Genomic DNA, 18,522 nt, shown 5'->3' on the forward strand with positions numbered 1-18,522 from the left:
TCACACACATTTTCTTTAGAAAATGTAAAACTGTAGTTTTAGCTTGTCTTTACTCTCAAGTCTCTGGAGAAATCCCACATCAGTCCATCACAGTGTAGCCATTATGATCAAACACTGGCCCGGTCATCATAATGCTGGATTCTTGTGTGTTGTCATTGGATTAGCTAGTGTTAGTCGAATGTATTTCATAAAAACTCTGTTTACCTGCCACATTAATATTAGATAGATCAGACTGAAATATTTGCGTCAGGAATTTAAGGCTGTCACACATTTACTCAGGACTGTTTGCTTTGGGACTGTACATATTTATTCGTTTCAACAGGTCAGTTATTCACTGAATCTCATGCACATTATTAAGGTCAGTTTTGCATCTTTGGCTGTGTGTTGTAGGTTTGCCACAGTGAAGTATGATTGCGCAAACACAGCAAACATCAAGAATCAGTTCATGCATCTCACCAACTACAGCGTCAACAAAAAGAGCAGCGACTACGTCAGGTGAGCCCTCACACTTAACTTCTAGATGTTTCCCGGTATACTGTAGGTGAATTTATTGTTAGCCGCAGACAGCACGCCCACAGTCAGTTTGCTGATCGTCTGATGAATAATTGAATGCTGCTTGAGTCTCTCACTAGAACATGACTGATCAAATACTGGCTCTTATATTTACTGTAAGTGCAGAATATCTGTGCTGAGAGGGGTTGAAATGTAAGATGGATTCGTAACATAATCCGAAAAGTTGTTTCAGAGGCAGAGAAAGTTTTACCTTTTGATAAAAGATGATTCTTTAATATAACATGCAGCAATGAATTATGCACATTAAGACTAGAGATGTGAATTAAGAAGGTTGATAAGAATTCATGTTGCTTCTAAAGGTGGTAAGAAAAAGGACATTTTTTAAAACACCAAATGTATAGATTTTGGTCATTTCTGATTTTACATTTACATTACATTTATGCATTTGGCAGACGGTTTTATCCAAAGCGACTTACAGTGCACTTATTACAGGGACTCCTTTAAACTGAAGGAGTTTTTATTTAAAAATTTTCTCCCCAATTTGTAACGGCTAATTCCCAATGCGCTTTAAGTCCTCGTGGTGGCGTAGTCCCAGATAGCAATAAGTCGGCGGTCCGCCGGCGGCGCGCCGGCGGCAGTAGAAGCGGCAGAATGGCGAGATCGCAAACACGTTCGACGGCGGTCCGCCGGAGGCAAACCGCTTTTTTCGAGCGATCTGCCGCCGCTTATTGTATATATATATATTTATTTATAGCATGCAGTTTATCAAGAATAATGATTGATCAAAGCAGACATATTTCCATTTGCCGTTTTTATTCCACATTTCAAATTACAGTAACTGTCATTGAAACAATATGTCAGATCACTGAAATATAAATAACAGAAAAATACAAACATATATACACCCAAAGAAAATGCAGGTTTCCAATTAAATTTTGGTAAAAACAAGCAAAAAAAAAAAACACTTTTGTAAAAAACACTATTGTAACACTTACAACAATTGTAAATAATATAAAGAGGTCAGCTCTGGGATGAAAAGAATTACCAGTAAACATAAGCAATGAGGATATTTGGTACCAAATATAGTGCAGGATATCAAATAAATTGAGGTATAACATCATATTTACAAGTCATTTCTAACAATAGGATAAGTGGTAATAATTTAGAGTAAAGCTCTGGAGTAGAATATGCCATTATAACTGCAATGCTGACCTGTGGCACAAGGATTTACAAGCTATATTTAACAATAGAATAACAGTTAAGCACACTGATGGAATGAAAGTAGAATTTTTGGTACTAGTGAAAGTGCAATATCAAAAGGTATGAAATAGTATAACCAAGCTATTTTTAATAGAATAACAGTTAAGCACACTGATGGAATGAAAGTAGATTTTTTGGTACTAGTGAAAGTGCAATATCAAAAGGTATGAAATAGTACAACCAAGCTATTTTTAATAGAATAACAGTTAAGCACACTGATGGAATGAAAGTAGAATTAACTGGTACTAGTTAAAAGTGCAATATCAAATATCAGAGGTATGAAATAGGATTTACAAACTATAATAGAATCGTTAAGCACTGACGGAATGAAATAAGCCAATACTAAAGTCACGGTAAGTAGAATATTTGCTACCAGATAATGTGCAAATATCAAGTATTAGATGTATAATCTAGGATTTATAAGCTATATTTAAAAATAGAATAGTTAAGCACTGTAACAATGAAATAAGCAGCAAATTGTATATTAAATAATTGAGATCTTTGGTATCAAAGAATGTGCAGGATAATGTAAAGTTTTACATTCAACTTAAACATGACAATAAGTGGGAACAAATGCAATTAACAGCAGAAAATCTGGCTGTTGAGAACACAGTCAATCACAATGTCTGGAGTGGTTGGGGTCTGGTTTTCCTCGACCTCCAGAATGAGGCAGTGCAAATTGGCACATCTTCAGTGATTCCTCGTGTGCCTGTATAAAAAGACAAACCATCCCATATTCATCCAAGGAGCTGCCCTGAAGGCAGGGTCATGAGAGGAAAAAAAAAAAAAACATCCCATATTCATCCAAGGAGCTGCCCTGAAGGCAGGGTCACGAGATGGGGAAAAATAAAAAATAAAAATAAAAAAAAAACAGCAATTTCTAGTGAAGAGTGTGGATTGAGTGAGTTTAGTCTGACACTTTTAGCAGGGGTGTCGGTAGTCAGCCTAGGTTTGAGGGGTCGGCTGTGGGTCCCTCTCAGCTGTGCGGCGCCTTTTTCCACCTTCACGGTCAGCTGCTCCTTTCAGGTAACGCGTAACGTTAACCTGGATCGCCTCATCAGTGGCATCATGGGTTGCCGAGTTCTTCCGGATGGCTCCTGTAGAAAATAAAGATCTGTCATTCCATTTGATTGGCATAAGGTCATACACATCTACTTAAATATAAAAAAAAAATAGCCAACTTACTTTGAACAATGGTCTTCAGGAACATGTCTCTAAAACATGCTTTTTCCCCTGCACCAGTCCAGGTTGTGTTAATGGAAAGGCGATTAGAGAAGATACTCTCAAGCATTCAGCCACACAGTTGTCTTGAGGTCCCTCCCACACTTGATTGCCAAAAACCGAAGCTGAAAGAAAAAAAAAAAAGGGTTACAAATTACATTTCTCTGAAGCTTCTCATAAATGTAAAATGTGACCGGCTGTGGATTCAGACTGTAGAATATGCAGTGTACAATCTTAATTTTAGATAACCCTATGGCGTTATAAACGAAATCAGCACACTTACAAATCGTTGCTGGAGCTCTTTATCCTGCCTCAGACTGCTGTCAAGCAACGCTAAATCGTCCTGGGTGTCTAGTGGGAGTAACAGATCCCCTGGCAGGGATAACCCTCCAACGGACACACCGGCACTAAAATGTTGCAGCATAGTGTCCATTTTGATGTCCATGCTTCGCACAACATCGCCAAACTCTCCAAGACGCCGCAGAATTAGGGTCTGATCTGCACCTACAGGGGTCCCCAGAATAAAAGAATAAAGTAGTCAGTCCTGGTCCTTCAACTACTAAACTATGACATTTATATCTAGGTCTACTAGATGTACAGGTTCATAAGTTGTACCTGATTGCCCAGTCGCGAGCAAACGTCTTTAACATTGTCCCAACTTGCTTCACCTGCTCCTGAAGTGATCCGCTGTCATCCGAAGCTACAAAATGAAAGGCATATGGTAATTTTGGACCTACATCACACACAAAAAAGTTAAATTTAAGAAAGAGTGCATGTTCTCACCTGCTGGTGCATTGCTTTCCCTCAGGGCTTGGTTCTCATCCCTCAGGGCTTGGTTCTCATCCCTCAGGGCTTGGTTCTCATCCCTCAGGGCTTGGTTCTCATTCTGGAGTCTCTGGAAATCTACATTTAAAAAAATACAACAACTAAAGGCACTTTTTTCAATACTGTTAAAACACTGGACACTAAGACATAGGCCTGGAAAATACCTTCATAGCAGAAAACTTCATGCTGTACACGAGGTGCCAGGGGAGTCCAAGGGCCAATACCTGAGCGATGACTTTGTCCTATTGAAAATCATTGACATTTAAAAATGTGTGTGGAGTTATTGGATACATGTAATGAATTGGACTTAAATGTAACACTTAGTTTAGCATAGCGTATTACATACCTCCAGCGTTTTCACCCATATGCTGCCAGGGTAAATGTGCTGCTGGGGGTGTAAAGCTTAGTACTTGACGAGCTGGGGAGCAAACATAACAGCTTTAATTTCACTACAGAGTATTGCATATTCTGTAATGAAACAATAATTGAACTGTGCAAAGCAAATGGAATGTACAACACACCTCGACACCTTTCATCCACAAACTGCTGCGGTGAGTAACCCGTCAAGTGTCCTAATGAAAAACAGATGATGATTAAAGGATTCCTCTTCTTAAATAGAAGCAATAGTTTCCAAGACAAAAAACATCACAAATTACATTACTTACTTGTACTCAAACTCTTGGCTCTGTGAAGTGGAGTCTGGATTACTGGGGAGAAACCTGGTTCTGAGAAAGAGGAAACTGACATTTTAAAATCTAACAAAGTGTATAGTTTATTGGCAGGATCACAAATCAAACTTCACAGCACTACATTTTACATACCAGCTCTGAAATCTACAGATGGCTCAACATTTTCCTGGTTTTCTGGAATCGATGCAACCTCTGGAGCATCGGGCAGCACTGAAACCTTGTTACTGGGAACAAGGTTTTCAAAGCTCAAAAGAGGTTGCTGAAACGACAGCACTGCTGGTGCATCTGGAAGACAAGACCCCTCTTCATCAGAAGAGGCCTGGGGTCTGTACTTGGAAGTTAAGCTTCTCTTTCGCTTTCCCTTCTTGTCATCATCCGTCGTTTCAACGCTGGAACCTGTTTGGAAGCGCACGAAATATCTCATTGCCTCTTGCCAAGATTCTAGAGCAGGGAATAATGAATGAAAGTCAGTTATCCACCATAAACAGACAAAGAAATTACACAGATGAAATGCAGGAATATCAAATGCACAAGTCAGACCCATTTACCTGCTCCCTTCATAAACTTAAAATGATGTTTCTCCCAGGTGCTGTGTGGAGACGTACAGCGGATGGCTAAATTGTTTCCCTTGTCTTTTTTGCGGAGGTCAAATGGGGGCCAATAGCACATGTCATTGCTGAGCCACACTTGCGGAACCACTGCAAATTGAACAATGGCAAACAGCATCTAAAATAGAAGAAAGATAGCATAAAGTATACATTTTGATTAATTTTCAGAAGAAAAAAAAACAATAACATTCAAAATGCTCACCCCTTCAAAAAAAAAAAAAAAAAAAAACAAGTGTCATTTTTACAAGTGGATCAACGGAAAACCAGCCTTTCCATCCGGGCAAGGAAGAAGATAATATTTCTTCTGAACATTTGCTATATGGGAAAAGCGGAGTGTATCTGATAGGCCAGATAAATGAAAAATGCCCAGCTTGGAAGATTCCACAGGGTAAGTAAATAAATCGACCATGTTCGGAACCTCTTGTAGATGACCAAAGTGTTGTCCATTTCATCAACGACTACATTCTCTATAACAACTATGTCCTTATTTTCCAACAGGACACAGTTGTTTCCCTCTGAACGCTTCACAACAAAGTCTTGAAAGTAATACTCCTCATACTGCTTTTTCACAGAAAGACCATTGAGGAGTGGTCCATGGTTGTGCTCCCTCAAGGGCCTTGTTTTGGAGATGTTTGTTCTTCTGTGCTGACTTCTCTCCGACAATCGGCGAACAACCTGCTCCAGTGGTTGTGTAGGTTTGCGCAACAGTTTCTTCAGGCGTCCAAGGAAGTTTTCAAATGGGAAGCATGAGATGTTATCAAGAACACCATACTTTTTTGCATCTTGCCAGAGGTGCACCAATCCATGCATGTTGTATGTCACATGTTCCTTTCCATAAAGCTTGCTGCAGTGATCAACAAAGAGAACCAATATTCCGTGTGCATAGTCTGCGAGGTCAGCACACAGGGATACATTCAGTAGGATGGTGATGCCAACTGAAAGCAGCATGAAGTTGTTGTACACTTGAGTTGGTACAAGGCCTTTTAAGCTGACTGGTCCAGTGTACAAGAGGAACTGCCTGAATTCTGTAGCTTTCCAACGATCAACATCTTCCATGGATCGTTGCTTCCTGTTGAACTCGCACGGAACATGAGGTGTGAAGGTCAGGAGTACTCTGGAGAGCTCTTTTACCATGCTGGGTGAAAATCTTGTCAGCCGCCGTCCCTTTAGCCAAAGATGCAACAACTTTCTTGTCACTCCAAGGCATACCAGATGCATATAATCCAGTGGGAACTGGGTGACCAAACCAACAGACAACAATGCCAGTGGCGTTTCTCCACACTGATGACTGTCATCAGAAAGTTCATCACGGACTGCATTGTCTAATCTCAGAGTAGCATCTGTTTGTGGAAAGGTCATCCTGTTCTCGTAGTGGACCCCCTTTTGAACACACTTGTCACACCCATAATATCCACTGTGACCTTTGACATTTCTAACAAGTGCACGAGCAGGGGCGTCACAGATGAACGTTGATATTTTGAAAGGAAGTGATCTCCTTCAAACAGAACTCCTTCCGTTTCAAGTCGCTGTGCCTCTCCTACAAAAGGATTCAAAAAGTGAAGGCTGCTTGGCTTCTTCTTCCCATAATAGAGACCAATGACAAACGGAAGTTTGTTTTGCTGGACATTACCCACGTATTGCTCAATTAAACCAAGAACTGGCCAGAACTGGGCATTTGAGCTTTTGAAAAGTGGAAGTCCATCAACATTAACTTGCATTGAAACTGACGTCAACTTCTGCAATTCGGGAGACACTAACAACTGCGATAGTATCCCACTTTCAATTCCAGAGTGATGGTATACACCACCTGAGAGTTCGGTTGTTTTAACACAAGTCACTGTTTTCAGAAGGGTTCTTGGGTCTTTAGGAAGGGTTGGATGATCCTTGGACAAAATGGTTAAAAGCTTACCAAGTGCCACATGGGGGATCATGTTGTCAATAGCCCACCCTGCCAATTGTGTCCTTAGGCAATCCCCTTCCTCTTCACTATCTTCCGTGCTTGAGGAAAACATTTCAGAAGGTCCATATACCTCATCATCAGTTATTTCCTGTGCTTCAGGGATTACAGTTTGTCCATGGCTTATTGTAGCCATTCCATGTTGATGTTCATTAACAGGAGGATTTACTTGGTCAAAGTCGGGAATAACAGCAAGTAGAGCATTGTTTGCAGCTTCAATTTCCTGTTTGTCCCTCTCAACTCCTTTCAATATTCTTCTCCTTTTGGCCCAGTAACTAGACATTGTGACTAATGATGCATTTACCTTTAAAGCAAAAAGAATTGTCCAACAGTAGGTCTCTTGGGTGAAGATGACAGGTTATGCTCTGGTCAACGTATCTGCAAGAAAATGTTAACAAAACCACATTGTTAACGTTTTAGGAATATAGCTATGCAGTGGGGAGAAAACTGAACAGCCATATATGGAACAGTGAAAATGTTAAACATACAATTTATTCATTCAGTGTAGTGTTTCAAGTGAACACAGCATTGTCCTCAAACATAAAAAGTACAACAGTTCAGAGAAATAGAACTCATCATAATCCCCTTAAAGGGGTCATGACATGGTTTTTTTTATTGTATTATTATGTTCCCTTAGGTGCAATTATAGTATTAATATATTTTTTTTTAAGAAAAACTTTTAAAATCTAGTGATTTATGACCTTTTCCCACCCTGTTTCTCATCCTCTGATTCAAACAGTCTGTTTTGGGGGCGTTTTCCATTTAAGACTTCAGTGTTAACGCCCACTGTTATGATTGGCTAACGTCAGTGCCTATGTATCAATTATTGACGCCTCCAGCCAGAACAATATGCAAGTAAACTAAGTAAAAACACTGTGATTATTCATAATGAATGAAATTGCGCTTTAAAAAGTAGTTTAAAGTTTAAAATAGATTACTTACAGTTTGCGTCGTCGTTGTTCCCAGAATAGTCGGCACGGACTTATCTTTGAGCAACAGTTTTCTGGCAAAGCCAGCATCATATTGAGATTTGTTCTCAAAACAGTCATCCTTAAAATGTACAGAACAAACGCTTAAGTTAACACTGCCGTGACTGGGTCGTCCGCAAAAAATAAACTGCATCCATTTTTCCCTGACGCCTGGATCTTTCGGCAGCTTATTCAGAGGTTTTGTTTGACCACAGCCAGGAACAGCACATCTGTGTGGCATCGTAATTTTCCTGTGCACAAGTAGTCTCTGTCAGAGCTCGCTGTCCATCGACTGAACACTTGTGAGGCGACGGCGATACTGAAATGAGCGTAGTTGTCTTGCGCTTATAGCGTAGTTATGTTGTGCTGGAGGCGGTCATATGCAAACGCTGTTACGTCACTTCTAACCGACACGTCACTTCTAACCATGAATCCAGAACCAGCTGTATTTTGAGCTTGATTAAATAAATGATTCGTTTAGAATGGGGAGGACGTCTTAAAATATTAAACTTGCAGGACGTTTTAATGATACAAAGACCTCTTATATACCAAAACATCAAGGCAAATTTGGTTTCTCATGTCATGACCCCTTTAAATCCTAGAAGTACAGAAGCAACACAGCACGTGTTAGCTAACACTTTCTAGCCACTGTATCTACGTTATGAACTGAACTAGCAGCATACTTGTTCGGACAAACATAATAATTTACAAAACCTATATACATCATTGTTTTGTTTGAAAAAAGCACAAGCTATACTTAATCTTTCTAGATGTAAAGCTTTGGCTAACTACTGTATGTAGCAAATAACATTTCTACATGTAATGTTACTAGTAATATCGCTTAACCTCAGTGTGTACTGTAAGGAAAGCAACACAGCATGTGTTAGCTAACACTTTCTAGCCACTCTTTAGCTACATTGTGACCTGAACTAGCAGCCTAATTGTTCGGACAAACATAATCATTTACAAAACCTATATACATCATTGTTTTGTTAGAAAAAGCACAAGCTATACTTAATCTTTGGCTAACTACTGTATGTAGCAAATAACATTGTAATGTTACTAGTAATATCGCTTAACCTCAGTGTGTACTGTAAGGAAAGCAACACAGCATGTGTTAGCTAACACTTTCTAGCCACTCTAGCTACATTGTGAACTGAACTAGCAGCCTAATTCTTCGGACAAACATCATTATAATTTACACAACCTATATACCTCATTGTTTTGTTAAAAAAAACACAAGCGATACTTAATCTTTCTAGATGTAAAGCTTTGGCTAACTACTGTATGTTGAAATGTTATTTGCTACATGTAATGTTACTAGCAACATTGCTTAACCTCAGTGTGTACTGTAGGAAAGCAACACCGCACATGTTAGCTAACACTTTCTAACCACTATAGCTACATTGTGAACTGAACTAGCAGCATTCTTGTTCGACAAATATAATCATTTACACAACCTATATACATTATTGTTTTGTTAGAAAAAAAACACACAAGTTATACTTAGTCTTTCTAGATGTAAAGCTTTGGCTAACTACTGTATGTAGTTAATAACATTTCTACATGTAATGTTACTAGCAACATTGCTTAACCTCAGTGTGTACTGTAAGGAGGGCAAAACAGCACGTGTTAGCTAACACTTTCTAGCCACTCTAGCTACTGGACTAGCAGCATACTGCAAGAACAATGGTGACTAACTTAGATATTTTAAAAACAATGTAAACATAATATTGCGTTACACAAAAAGGAAACATGTACTTACTTAAACGATGGTAGTCGATGACTTTGCTAACTGTAGGCTGTTGAAACTAGTACTGAGTCTGACTGTAACTCGTGATTGAATGGCAAACTGAACCGAATGTGCTCTAGTCATATTGTTACGGGAGGGGCCTGCCTCGGTGGGTCCAGTGCGTCATCGAGCCACCGTTTTAGCCCGCCCAAAAGAATCCTGAACACAGCACTGGTGCAAAACTGTTTAACGGTTTAACTACACAATTCAGTACTTCACAGTCCACAGTGTAATGTGTTTTAGCAATAAATTTTTACCATGTATAGTGTGTTTGGATTATTTAATTTTTATTGCCTTTACAGGGACTTTCACACTTTCTTAAACATTAGTACAGGTCGTAATTGCAAATGAATCTCTTACCTGTAAAAGGTAAAATAACAACAAAAAAAAATCGAGGTTGGAAAAAATTACAGACAAACGAAATTTCTACGTAACTGTGAAACCAGGGAGAAAGCTTTTTCATTGAGTTTATCCTTCACGTCAAAACGGGGACAGATGTCTTTCACTGTTCACTGATAGTCAGGCATTGGTGAAAAGTCTAACTTCATCAATTTATTCTGCTAAATTTTTCATACCCTGTATTAAATATCTATTTTTAAACCTAATCAGAATCAGAAAGATATTTATTGCCAAGTAAGTTTTACAAAAGGAATTATTCTTGGTTTATTGGTGCATGTCTCAATGTGCATCAATCAAAGAAATATAAACAATTTTCACCTAAGTGCATAAATAATTCAATATATTTTACATATATTACTGTATAATCGCTTCAGAGTTTCAAAGTAATTTAAATGTCATTTCCTAAACCTTACCTTATCATGGAATCAAGAGTCAAGAATCTGTTATAAACCCTAATGGCTTTGGAGCAAAAATAATAATAGCCAAATGGCTGGTCGATTTTGAGAGTCAAGCTGTGACTGTATTTCAAAGCGGCTTGCCGCCGTCGGCCGCTGGTCGATTGCCGCCGGCCGCCGCGGTCGAATTGCCGCGAGGCAACCGCCAGAGAAATGACGCTGGCGCCCGCCGCCTGACCGCCGGTGGCATCTCGCAAGAAATGGGCGTGACGAATTCGGCGGCAAACGCTGGATCACCGCCAGTGGGACGCACCTATAGCCGACAGCTTGGGGACAGCGGCAAAAAGAAGCCGTGCGGACATTTTTTGCTATCTGGGGTGTCTCGCCTCAATCTGGGTGGTGGAGGACAAATCTCAGTTGCCTCCGCGTCTGAGACCGTCAATCCGTGCATTTTATCACGTGACTTGTTGAGCGAGTTACCGCGGAGACCTAGCACGTGTGGAGGCTTCACGTTATTCTCCGCGGCATCCACGCACAACTTGCCACAGGCCCCACCGAGAACCACAAATAGTGACCACAAGGAGGTTACCCCATGTGACTCTACCCTCCCTAGAAACCGGGTCAATTTGGTTGCTTAGAAGACCTGGCTGGAGTCACTCAGCACACCCTGGATTCGAACTCATGACTCCAGGTGTGATAGTCAGCATCTTTACTCGCTGAGATACCCAGGGGCCCCGTACTCTGAAGGTGTTTTAAAGATTTCCTGTTTCAGTGCCATACACAAAATTAAAGGGTTATAACTGGACTTAAAAAAAACAAGGTGGGTGAAGTAGGGCTGAGTGATCTGGCAACTTCAACTTATGGGCGATTCACGATTCAAATGTATTTATTTAATTTTTTTTCAACTTTTAAATGTACATCAACATGATTAAATGATGCGTTCTTTATTAGAATGCAAGGCAACCTGGTTAGAGAAATCCAAGTTCTTTTCATTATAGGAAACCAAGGTGTGCAAGAAAAATGTACAAATACATCACAGGGGGATGTTGTCAGAGTGTAAATGTAAAATAAATTCAAATCTAATAAACTCAGATAATAGAATAAGAAAACTGCTAAATAATTCTTAGCCAGTGTAGGTATTCATTTTATCTAAACCATGTTTAACTAGAAAGTTATCTATAAATTATCAAGTTTATCTAGAAAGTACTCATTGCATATTAAACAGTCATAAACCCCTGCAGATAGAGACGTGCCCTTTAATGGTTCACGCTGAGCAGCATAGCAATATGAATCATATATCATTACAATTCAACTAGTAAAGTTTGTTAAAATGATCGCTTGCCAAATGTTGGCTATAGATGCAGTGCACATGAAACATGTCACAGAACAAAGCAATATTTAGCGATCTATCATGCGATCTATCATGAATCATCATGGCAAAATGAGCCCCGGATGTTTGATTCTCCCATATATAGCCTATGTGAAATGAAGTGCCCGTAACTATAACGTAATTAACGCTTTTTTATAGGTAAAAAGAAAGGAGATTGTTCATCAACATGCGCACATCGAGGTCAGTTATGGTCTTAAGCTGGTGTATACATGCATGATGGACAACGCTGAGCTATAATCACACTGCGTACAATCATGCTGGGAACATTACTGTTGTCTTTTATATCAGACCTCAGGATAGAAGTCCCGAGGTTGAGACACCGGAAAGCAATTATTATATTAGCATAGATGCCATTCAATTTATTGCAGATTTATAGATCATGATCAATGTTTCTTGTGTAATTGATGATATTACTCCTGTGAAAGTTGCTCCTGTGAAGGTCAGGAAGAAGAGTGGCAGACAAAAAGCACCTTGGAGAAACTCAACAGCAGTGCAAAATATGAAAAGACAATGCAGAAAAGCAGAGCGCATGTGGAGGAAGACAAAACTTGTAGTCCATTATAACATCTACAAATACAGCATCCATGCTTTTAATATGGAACTAGGCAAAGCTAGACAGACTTTCTTCTCGAATATTATAAACAGCAACTTAAACAACACACGCACTCTTTTTGCAACTGTAGAGAGACTGACAAACCCCCCAAGCCAGATTCCCAGTGAAATGCTGAGTTTGCTTCTTTCTTCTCTGAAAAAATTAATAATATCAGAAAGGTGATCAGCACATCCTTGAGTTGTGCTGGGGTCAGGCAAATCAAACCACAACCTGAGAAAGTAGTTACTATGTCTGATTTCAAAGAAATTGATGGCAAAATTTTGGAAGAGACCGTACAGCACCTTAAAACATCAACCTGCGCCCTTGATGCACTTCCCACATCTTTTTTCAAAAGTGTGTTCAACTGTTTAGAAGCAGATCTCCTAGAAGTGATAAACTCCTCACTTCTCTCTGGGAGTTTTCCAAACTCCCTGAAAACTGCAGTTGTCAAGCCCCTCTTGAAAAAGAGCAATCTGGATAAGACCATATTAAGCAACTATAGACCAATCTCAAATCTTCCTTTCATAGGCAAGATCATTGAAAAAGTTGTCTTCAATCAGCTGAACAAATGCTTGAACTCAAATGGATACTTTGACAATTTTCAATCCGGTTTCCGATCGCATCACAGCACAGAGACAGCGCTCATAAAGATAATAAACGATATTCACTTAAATACTGATACAGGCAAATTATCAGTACTGGTACTACTCGACCTCAGTGCTGCATTTGACACTGTCGATCACAACATACTTCTTGACAGGCTGGAAAACTGGGTGGGGCTTTCTGGGATGTCCTAAAATGGTTCAGGTCATACTTAGAAGGGAGAGGTTATTATGTGAGTATAGGAGACCATAAGTCTGAGTGGACGTCCATGACATGCGGAGTCCCTCAAGGCTCAATTCTTGTGCCACTCCTGTTCAACCTGTATATGCTCCCAATGAGCCAAACAATGAGAAAGAACCAAATTGCTTACCACAGCTATGCAGACGACACACAGATCTACTTAGCCCTATCACCTAACGATTACTGCCCCATTGACTCCCTGTGCCAATGCATTGATGAAGTAAACAGTTGGATGTGCCAAAACTTTCTTCAGTTAAATAAAGACAAAACTGAAGTCATTGTGTTTGGAAACAAAGATGAAGTTCTCAAGGTGAATGCATACCTTGACGCTAGGGGTCAAACAACTAAAAATCAAGTCAGGAATCTTGGTGTCTCTAGAGTCAGACCTCAGTTTCATTAGTCATGTCAAAGCAATAACTAAATCAGCATACTATCATCTGAAAAATATTGCAAGAATTAGATGCTTTGTTTCCAGTCAAGACCTAGAGAAACTTGTGCATGCTTTCATCACCAGCAGGGTGGATTATTGTAATGGACTCCTCACTGGCCTTCCCAAAAAGACCATAAGACAGTTGCAGCTCATACAGAACGCTGCTGCCAGGATTCTGAGCAGAACCAGAAAACATGAACATATCACACCAGTCCTCAGGTCTTTACACTGGCTCCCAGTTACATTTAGGATTGATTTTAAAGTATTATTACTGGTATATAAATCACTCAATGGGCTAGGACCTCAATATATTGCAGATATGCTCACTGAATATAAACCCAAAAGATCACTCAGATCATTAGGATCACATCAGCTAGAAATACCAAGGGTTCACTCTAAGCAAGGAGAGTCTGCTTTTAGCTATTATGCCAGCCACAGCTGGAACCAGCTTCCAGAAGAGATCAGATGTGCTCCTACAGTAGTCACATTCAAATCCAGACTCAAAACACATCTGTTTAGCTGTGCATTTACTGAATGAGCACTGTGCCACTGTGTGTCCGACTGTTGTACTGTATTTTATTTTATTTTATATTCTAAACTGTTTCAATTGTTCTTATTTTAATCTCTTCTATGTAAAGCACTTTGAATTACCATTGTGTATGAAATGTGCTATATAAATAAACTTGCCTTGCCTTGCCTTGCCTTGCCTTTCTGGTTCTGGCAGACCTAACTAAAGCAGCCTAATTGTGGGTTGATGGATACATTAGGTTTATGCCTGGTTAAATAGATTACCCTTTAGTCTAGACTTAAACTGAGTGTGTATGCGTCCGGAACAGTGTTAGGGAGACTATTCAATAGTTTAGGAGCCAAATATGAAAAGGATCTTCCTCCTTTTGTGGATTTTGATATTCTAGGAACTATTAACAGGCCAGAATTTTGCGATCGTAATAAACGTGATGGAATATAGCATGGTAGAAGATCACTTAAGTACTGCGGAGCTAGACCATTCAAAGCTTTGTATGTAATTAACAGAATTTTTAAATTAATATGAAATTTAACAGGTAGCCAATGTAACGATGATAAAATGGGACTAGTATGATCATATTTCTTGGTTCTCGTCAGCACTCTGGCTGCTGCATTTTGAACCATTTGAAGTTTATTTATTGATCTTGCTGGACATCCTCCCAGTAATGCATTACAATAATCTAGTCTTGAGGTCATGAACGCATTAATTAGTTTTTCGGCATCAGCAACAGAGTGCATGTTTCGTAACTTAGCAATATTTCTGAGGTTGAAGAATGCTGTTCTACAAACATTGGTAATTTGATTTTCAAAGGACAGATTGGTATCAAATATAACACCTAAGTTCTTCACTGTTGAAGATGACGTAACAGTACATCCATCGAGAGTCAAATTATATTTTAGCGGCTTATTTTTAGAGGTTTTTGGTCCAATAATTAGTACCTCTGTTTTGTTGGAATTGAGTAGAAGGAAATTTCTGGCCCATCTTTGATTTCATTGATATACTCTGCTAATTCGGAGAATTGTGAAATCTCATCAGGTTCTGAAGAAATATAAAGTTTGGTATCGTCGGCATAACAGTGGAAACTTATTCCACGATTCCTGATAATATCTCCCAGAGGAAGCATATACAAGGAGAAAAGCAGAGGCCCTAAAACTGATCCCTGTGGTACTCTGGCACATACTTTACTTTATATATAAATATAAATATTGAGATGTACTGTATATTAAATTTTTTTTTTAAATGTTGAAAATATATTAAGTATATTAAGCACTGGCACAGATGCTACTGTGTTAAATTGTCCAATAATATCATTGTGTATGTTTTTTATGATATATTTATGATATGTTATTTTATATATATTTTGGCTGTCAGGAAGAGTGCAGTTCTCCTCTCGGCTCTATTTAACACATTTGACCATGTTTAAATCCATTCCATAGAATTCTGCAGGTTTCCCCCAAAATCAATTAAGAAATGATTCCATCTGTGAACACATACGAGATTAATATCTGAGGTTATTAAGCAATGATCCATAATAGCTTAATAAATTCCTGATGATGTAAGCTGATCAACAGCATACGTTTCTCTCCACGGTAAAACGTTTATAAATATTACTATGATTGAAACAGATCTGTCAGGGAAAATAGTTAAATAATCACATCTCATTGTTCCTCGCTCCCGAACGGGTCGGGAATGTGCTCTCAAATACCAGCTAATCCCTGTGTTTGTTAATCACGTCAACATTGTTGCGTTGTGCTCATTTGTCAGTGTTGTTTTGGCAATGTTGACAGTCACAGCTTCTTTCTCTTTCAGCTGCGATGACCCTGAAGTAGAGGATTATGGGAACAAATGGAGCATGAGCGCAATGCTCAGATATTTGAGACAAGAAGGCAAAGACACCACATGTGAGTCGATCTGAGCGGTTGCTTATGTAATCATAATTTTCATCTTTAACACTCCATAAAATTTGACATTCAGAACCACTAATTCATATTTATTCTTAAGTACAACGCACCACAGAGTCATTTTTCGACTGCCACGCTTGTTACTCTCCCGACAAACAACAGTGGCAACATTTTACGACCAGCTGTGTGTTTCATTTTATGTTTTAATTAAGTAACCCACCAGTGTCTGACTTTAAAAGGGAAAGTTCACCCAAAAAATGAAAAATCATGTCATTAAGTCACCCTCATGTTGTTCTAAACCTGTATGACTTTATTCTAATGACATTTTGAGTGGTTGTGTTTGGTCCAAAACAATTAGTGTAAAAAAAACAAATGGTATTATACATTTTGTAATAACACATCTTACATCTGTAATGATTAACTGATCATTGTTTGTGTGTGTGTGTGTCAGTGCTGATGGGTCAGGTTGAGGATTTGATCATTAAATCTGTTGTGAGTGCTGAGATACACATCGCCACTGCCTGCAAGATGTTTGTCCCGCATCGCTGCAACTGTTTCGGTAAGACACATCATACATGGGGATTCACCCATTGAAATATTTCTTTTTTTATTTTGCCATGGTTAGTTGTCTTTCTTTGGCATGACACAAAGCAGAGTGGTAAAATCACAAGAAAAAGTAATAAGAGAGACCATAAGAAAGCAATGTTGCAACTTAACAGGCTTAACATGGCTCAATGTACTAAAACAAAGACCAGAAAGAACCACATTTCTGTGATATGTTGCTTGTCATAAACACTATCTTCTGGCAAAACAACGATGCCTTACAACCCTCTAAGGACACATTGGAGAATTAATCGCCATTGGATAATAAAGTTTTGTTTTAATCGCTAGACTTTTGACAACATGTAAGTACATGCAACGAAAAACTAAAGATATTAAGAGGCATCATATTATATATATATATATATATATATATATATATATATATATATATATATATATATATATATATATAATTTCACCCAATATAGTATGCAAGAGTATACATTTTCTTTTTTCATATTTCGCATTTGATCCTTTTAATCACATTTTAGCTTTTGTACAAATGTGCAAATTTCACGTTCTATCAATTTTTATGATACAGCATTTTCAATAATGATAAAAACTGTTGTCACTATTTGAAATTTCAAACAGTTTTAACTAAATATTCACAAGGTTGGAACCTAATGAAAATAGAATTAATATTTATATTATAAAAATATAAATTTAAGTGCTACTATATCAAAACTACTATACAAAAAACTAAAAACTTTTTTCCAAACCTTGCATAAATTCTTTAATATTTACAGTGTTTCCTGAAGTTAAACTATTTCACATGACTGTGCTTTTTAAATATTTATGTATTTACACATTTATTACACTTCATCATTACATTTTGTAACATGTTTGTTTATAAGCGTGATACTGTCTCTTTAAGAGAATGGCAGCGCTGAGAGCAAGTGTTTACGGTTGAGTGAGCGCAGCGCACATTAATGAGCGTGAAGTTGCATGCTGGTTTTCCCTCATCCGTGCTATATATGATTCGAAATAATGCTTCTTTTTATCTTTTTGGTCACCATCTGACTGGTAAATAACAGAAAGGGTTTTAAAGGAGACATGAAATTAAATTGGCATGTGTGGGTCTTGTCTTTGGATTCAAAATACATTGAATGAATCAGAAGGAAACTTTTACTTGCATAATGTGAATCAACGTAAGTGTACAAATATTTATTCTACAAGTTCTCAAATTCAAATCTACAGCCTCTCGAGTTATACAACACTTTTACCTTCTAACAGACATCCAACAGGCACTTTACTAGTCTGTGGCCATGCTTTAAAATGGAGAATGTTGTGAAAACAGTCCAGAGAACAGTTTAACCAAAGTATTTTAATGCTTATGAGAGTATGTTTTAGCTTAGCACCATGCTAACACAAGTCTCCCATGCAGTTTGTTTGTCATACAAATATGGAGATGCTGCCTGTGTAGAGCATGATCAAATTAATTAAGGGGTCTTGGTGTAAAACTACCACCTAAATAAAAAAGTACAAATATACCCTGAACATTCAAAATATGAGGCCAAAAATAACCCCATACTGAATTGCTCTTAAAATAATAGTACAACAGAGTCCGCCCACTTTTTCAGCCGTCTTGGTTCTGGAAGTATTTTCCCCAT

At 38.4% G+C, this 18,522-nt stretch overlaps 1 protein-coding gene and 1 long non-coding RNA gene across 2 annotated transcripts in view; one reads left to right on the plus strand and one right to left on the minus strand.

Annotated features, from left to right (window-relative positions):
* The window catches only part of LOC127656583 (tubulin polyglutamylase TTLL5-like), a 78,330-nt gene that overhangs the window by 22,304 nt on the left and 37,504 nt on the right, over positions 1-18,522 (plus strand). Inside the window, exons 10-12 of the mRNA XM_052144965.1 lie at positions 391-495; positions 16,218-16,309; positions 16,761-16,868. Of these exons, the coding sequence (XP_052000925.1) occupies positions 391-495; positions 16,218-16,309; positions 16,761-16,868 (305 nt within the window). The remainder of the gene's footprint in view (positions 1-390; positions 496-16,217; positions 16,310-16,760; positions 16,869-18,522) is intronic.
* LOC127656807 (uncharacterized) lies at positions 3,067-9,967 on the minus strand. The gene is made up of 3 exons (XR_007972208.1): positions 9,807-9,967; positions 3,278-3,462; positions 3,067-3,119 (listed from the first exon to the last, which is right to left on the minus strand). It is a non-coding gene; the product is annotated as an uncharacterized LOC127656807 (long non-coding RNA).

The sequence above is a fragment of the Xyrauchen texanus genome, chromosome 16, assembly GCF_025860055.1.
Source record: "Xyrauchen texanus isolate HMW12.3.18 chromosome 16, RBS_HiC_50CHRs, whole genome shotgun sequence".
Classification (NCBI taxonomy): Eukaryota; Metazoa; Chordata; class Actinopteri; order Cypriniformes; family Catostomidae; genus Xyrauchen; species Xyrauchen texanus.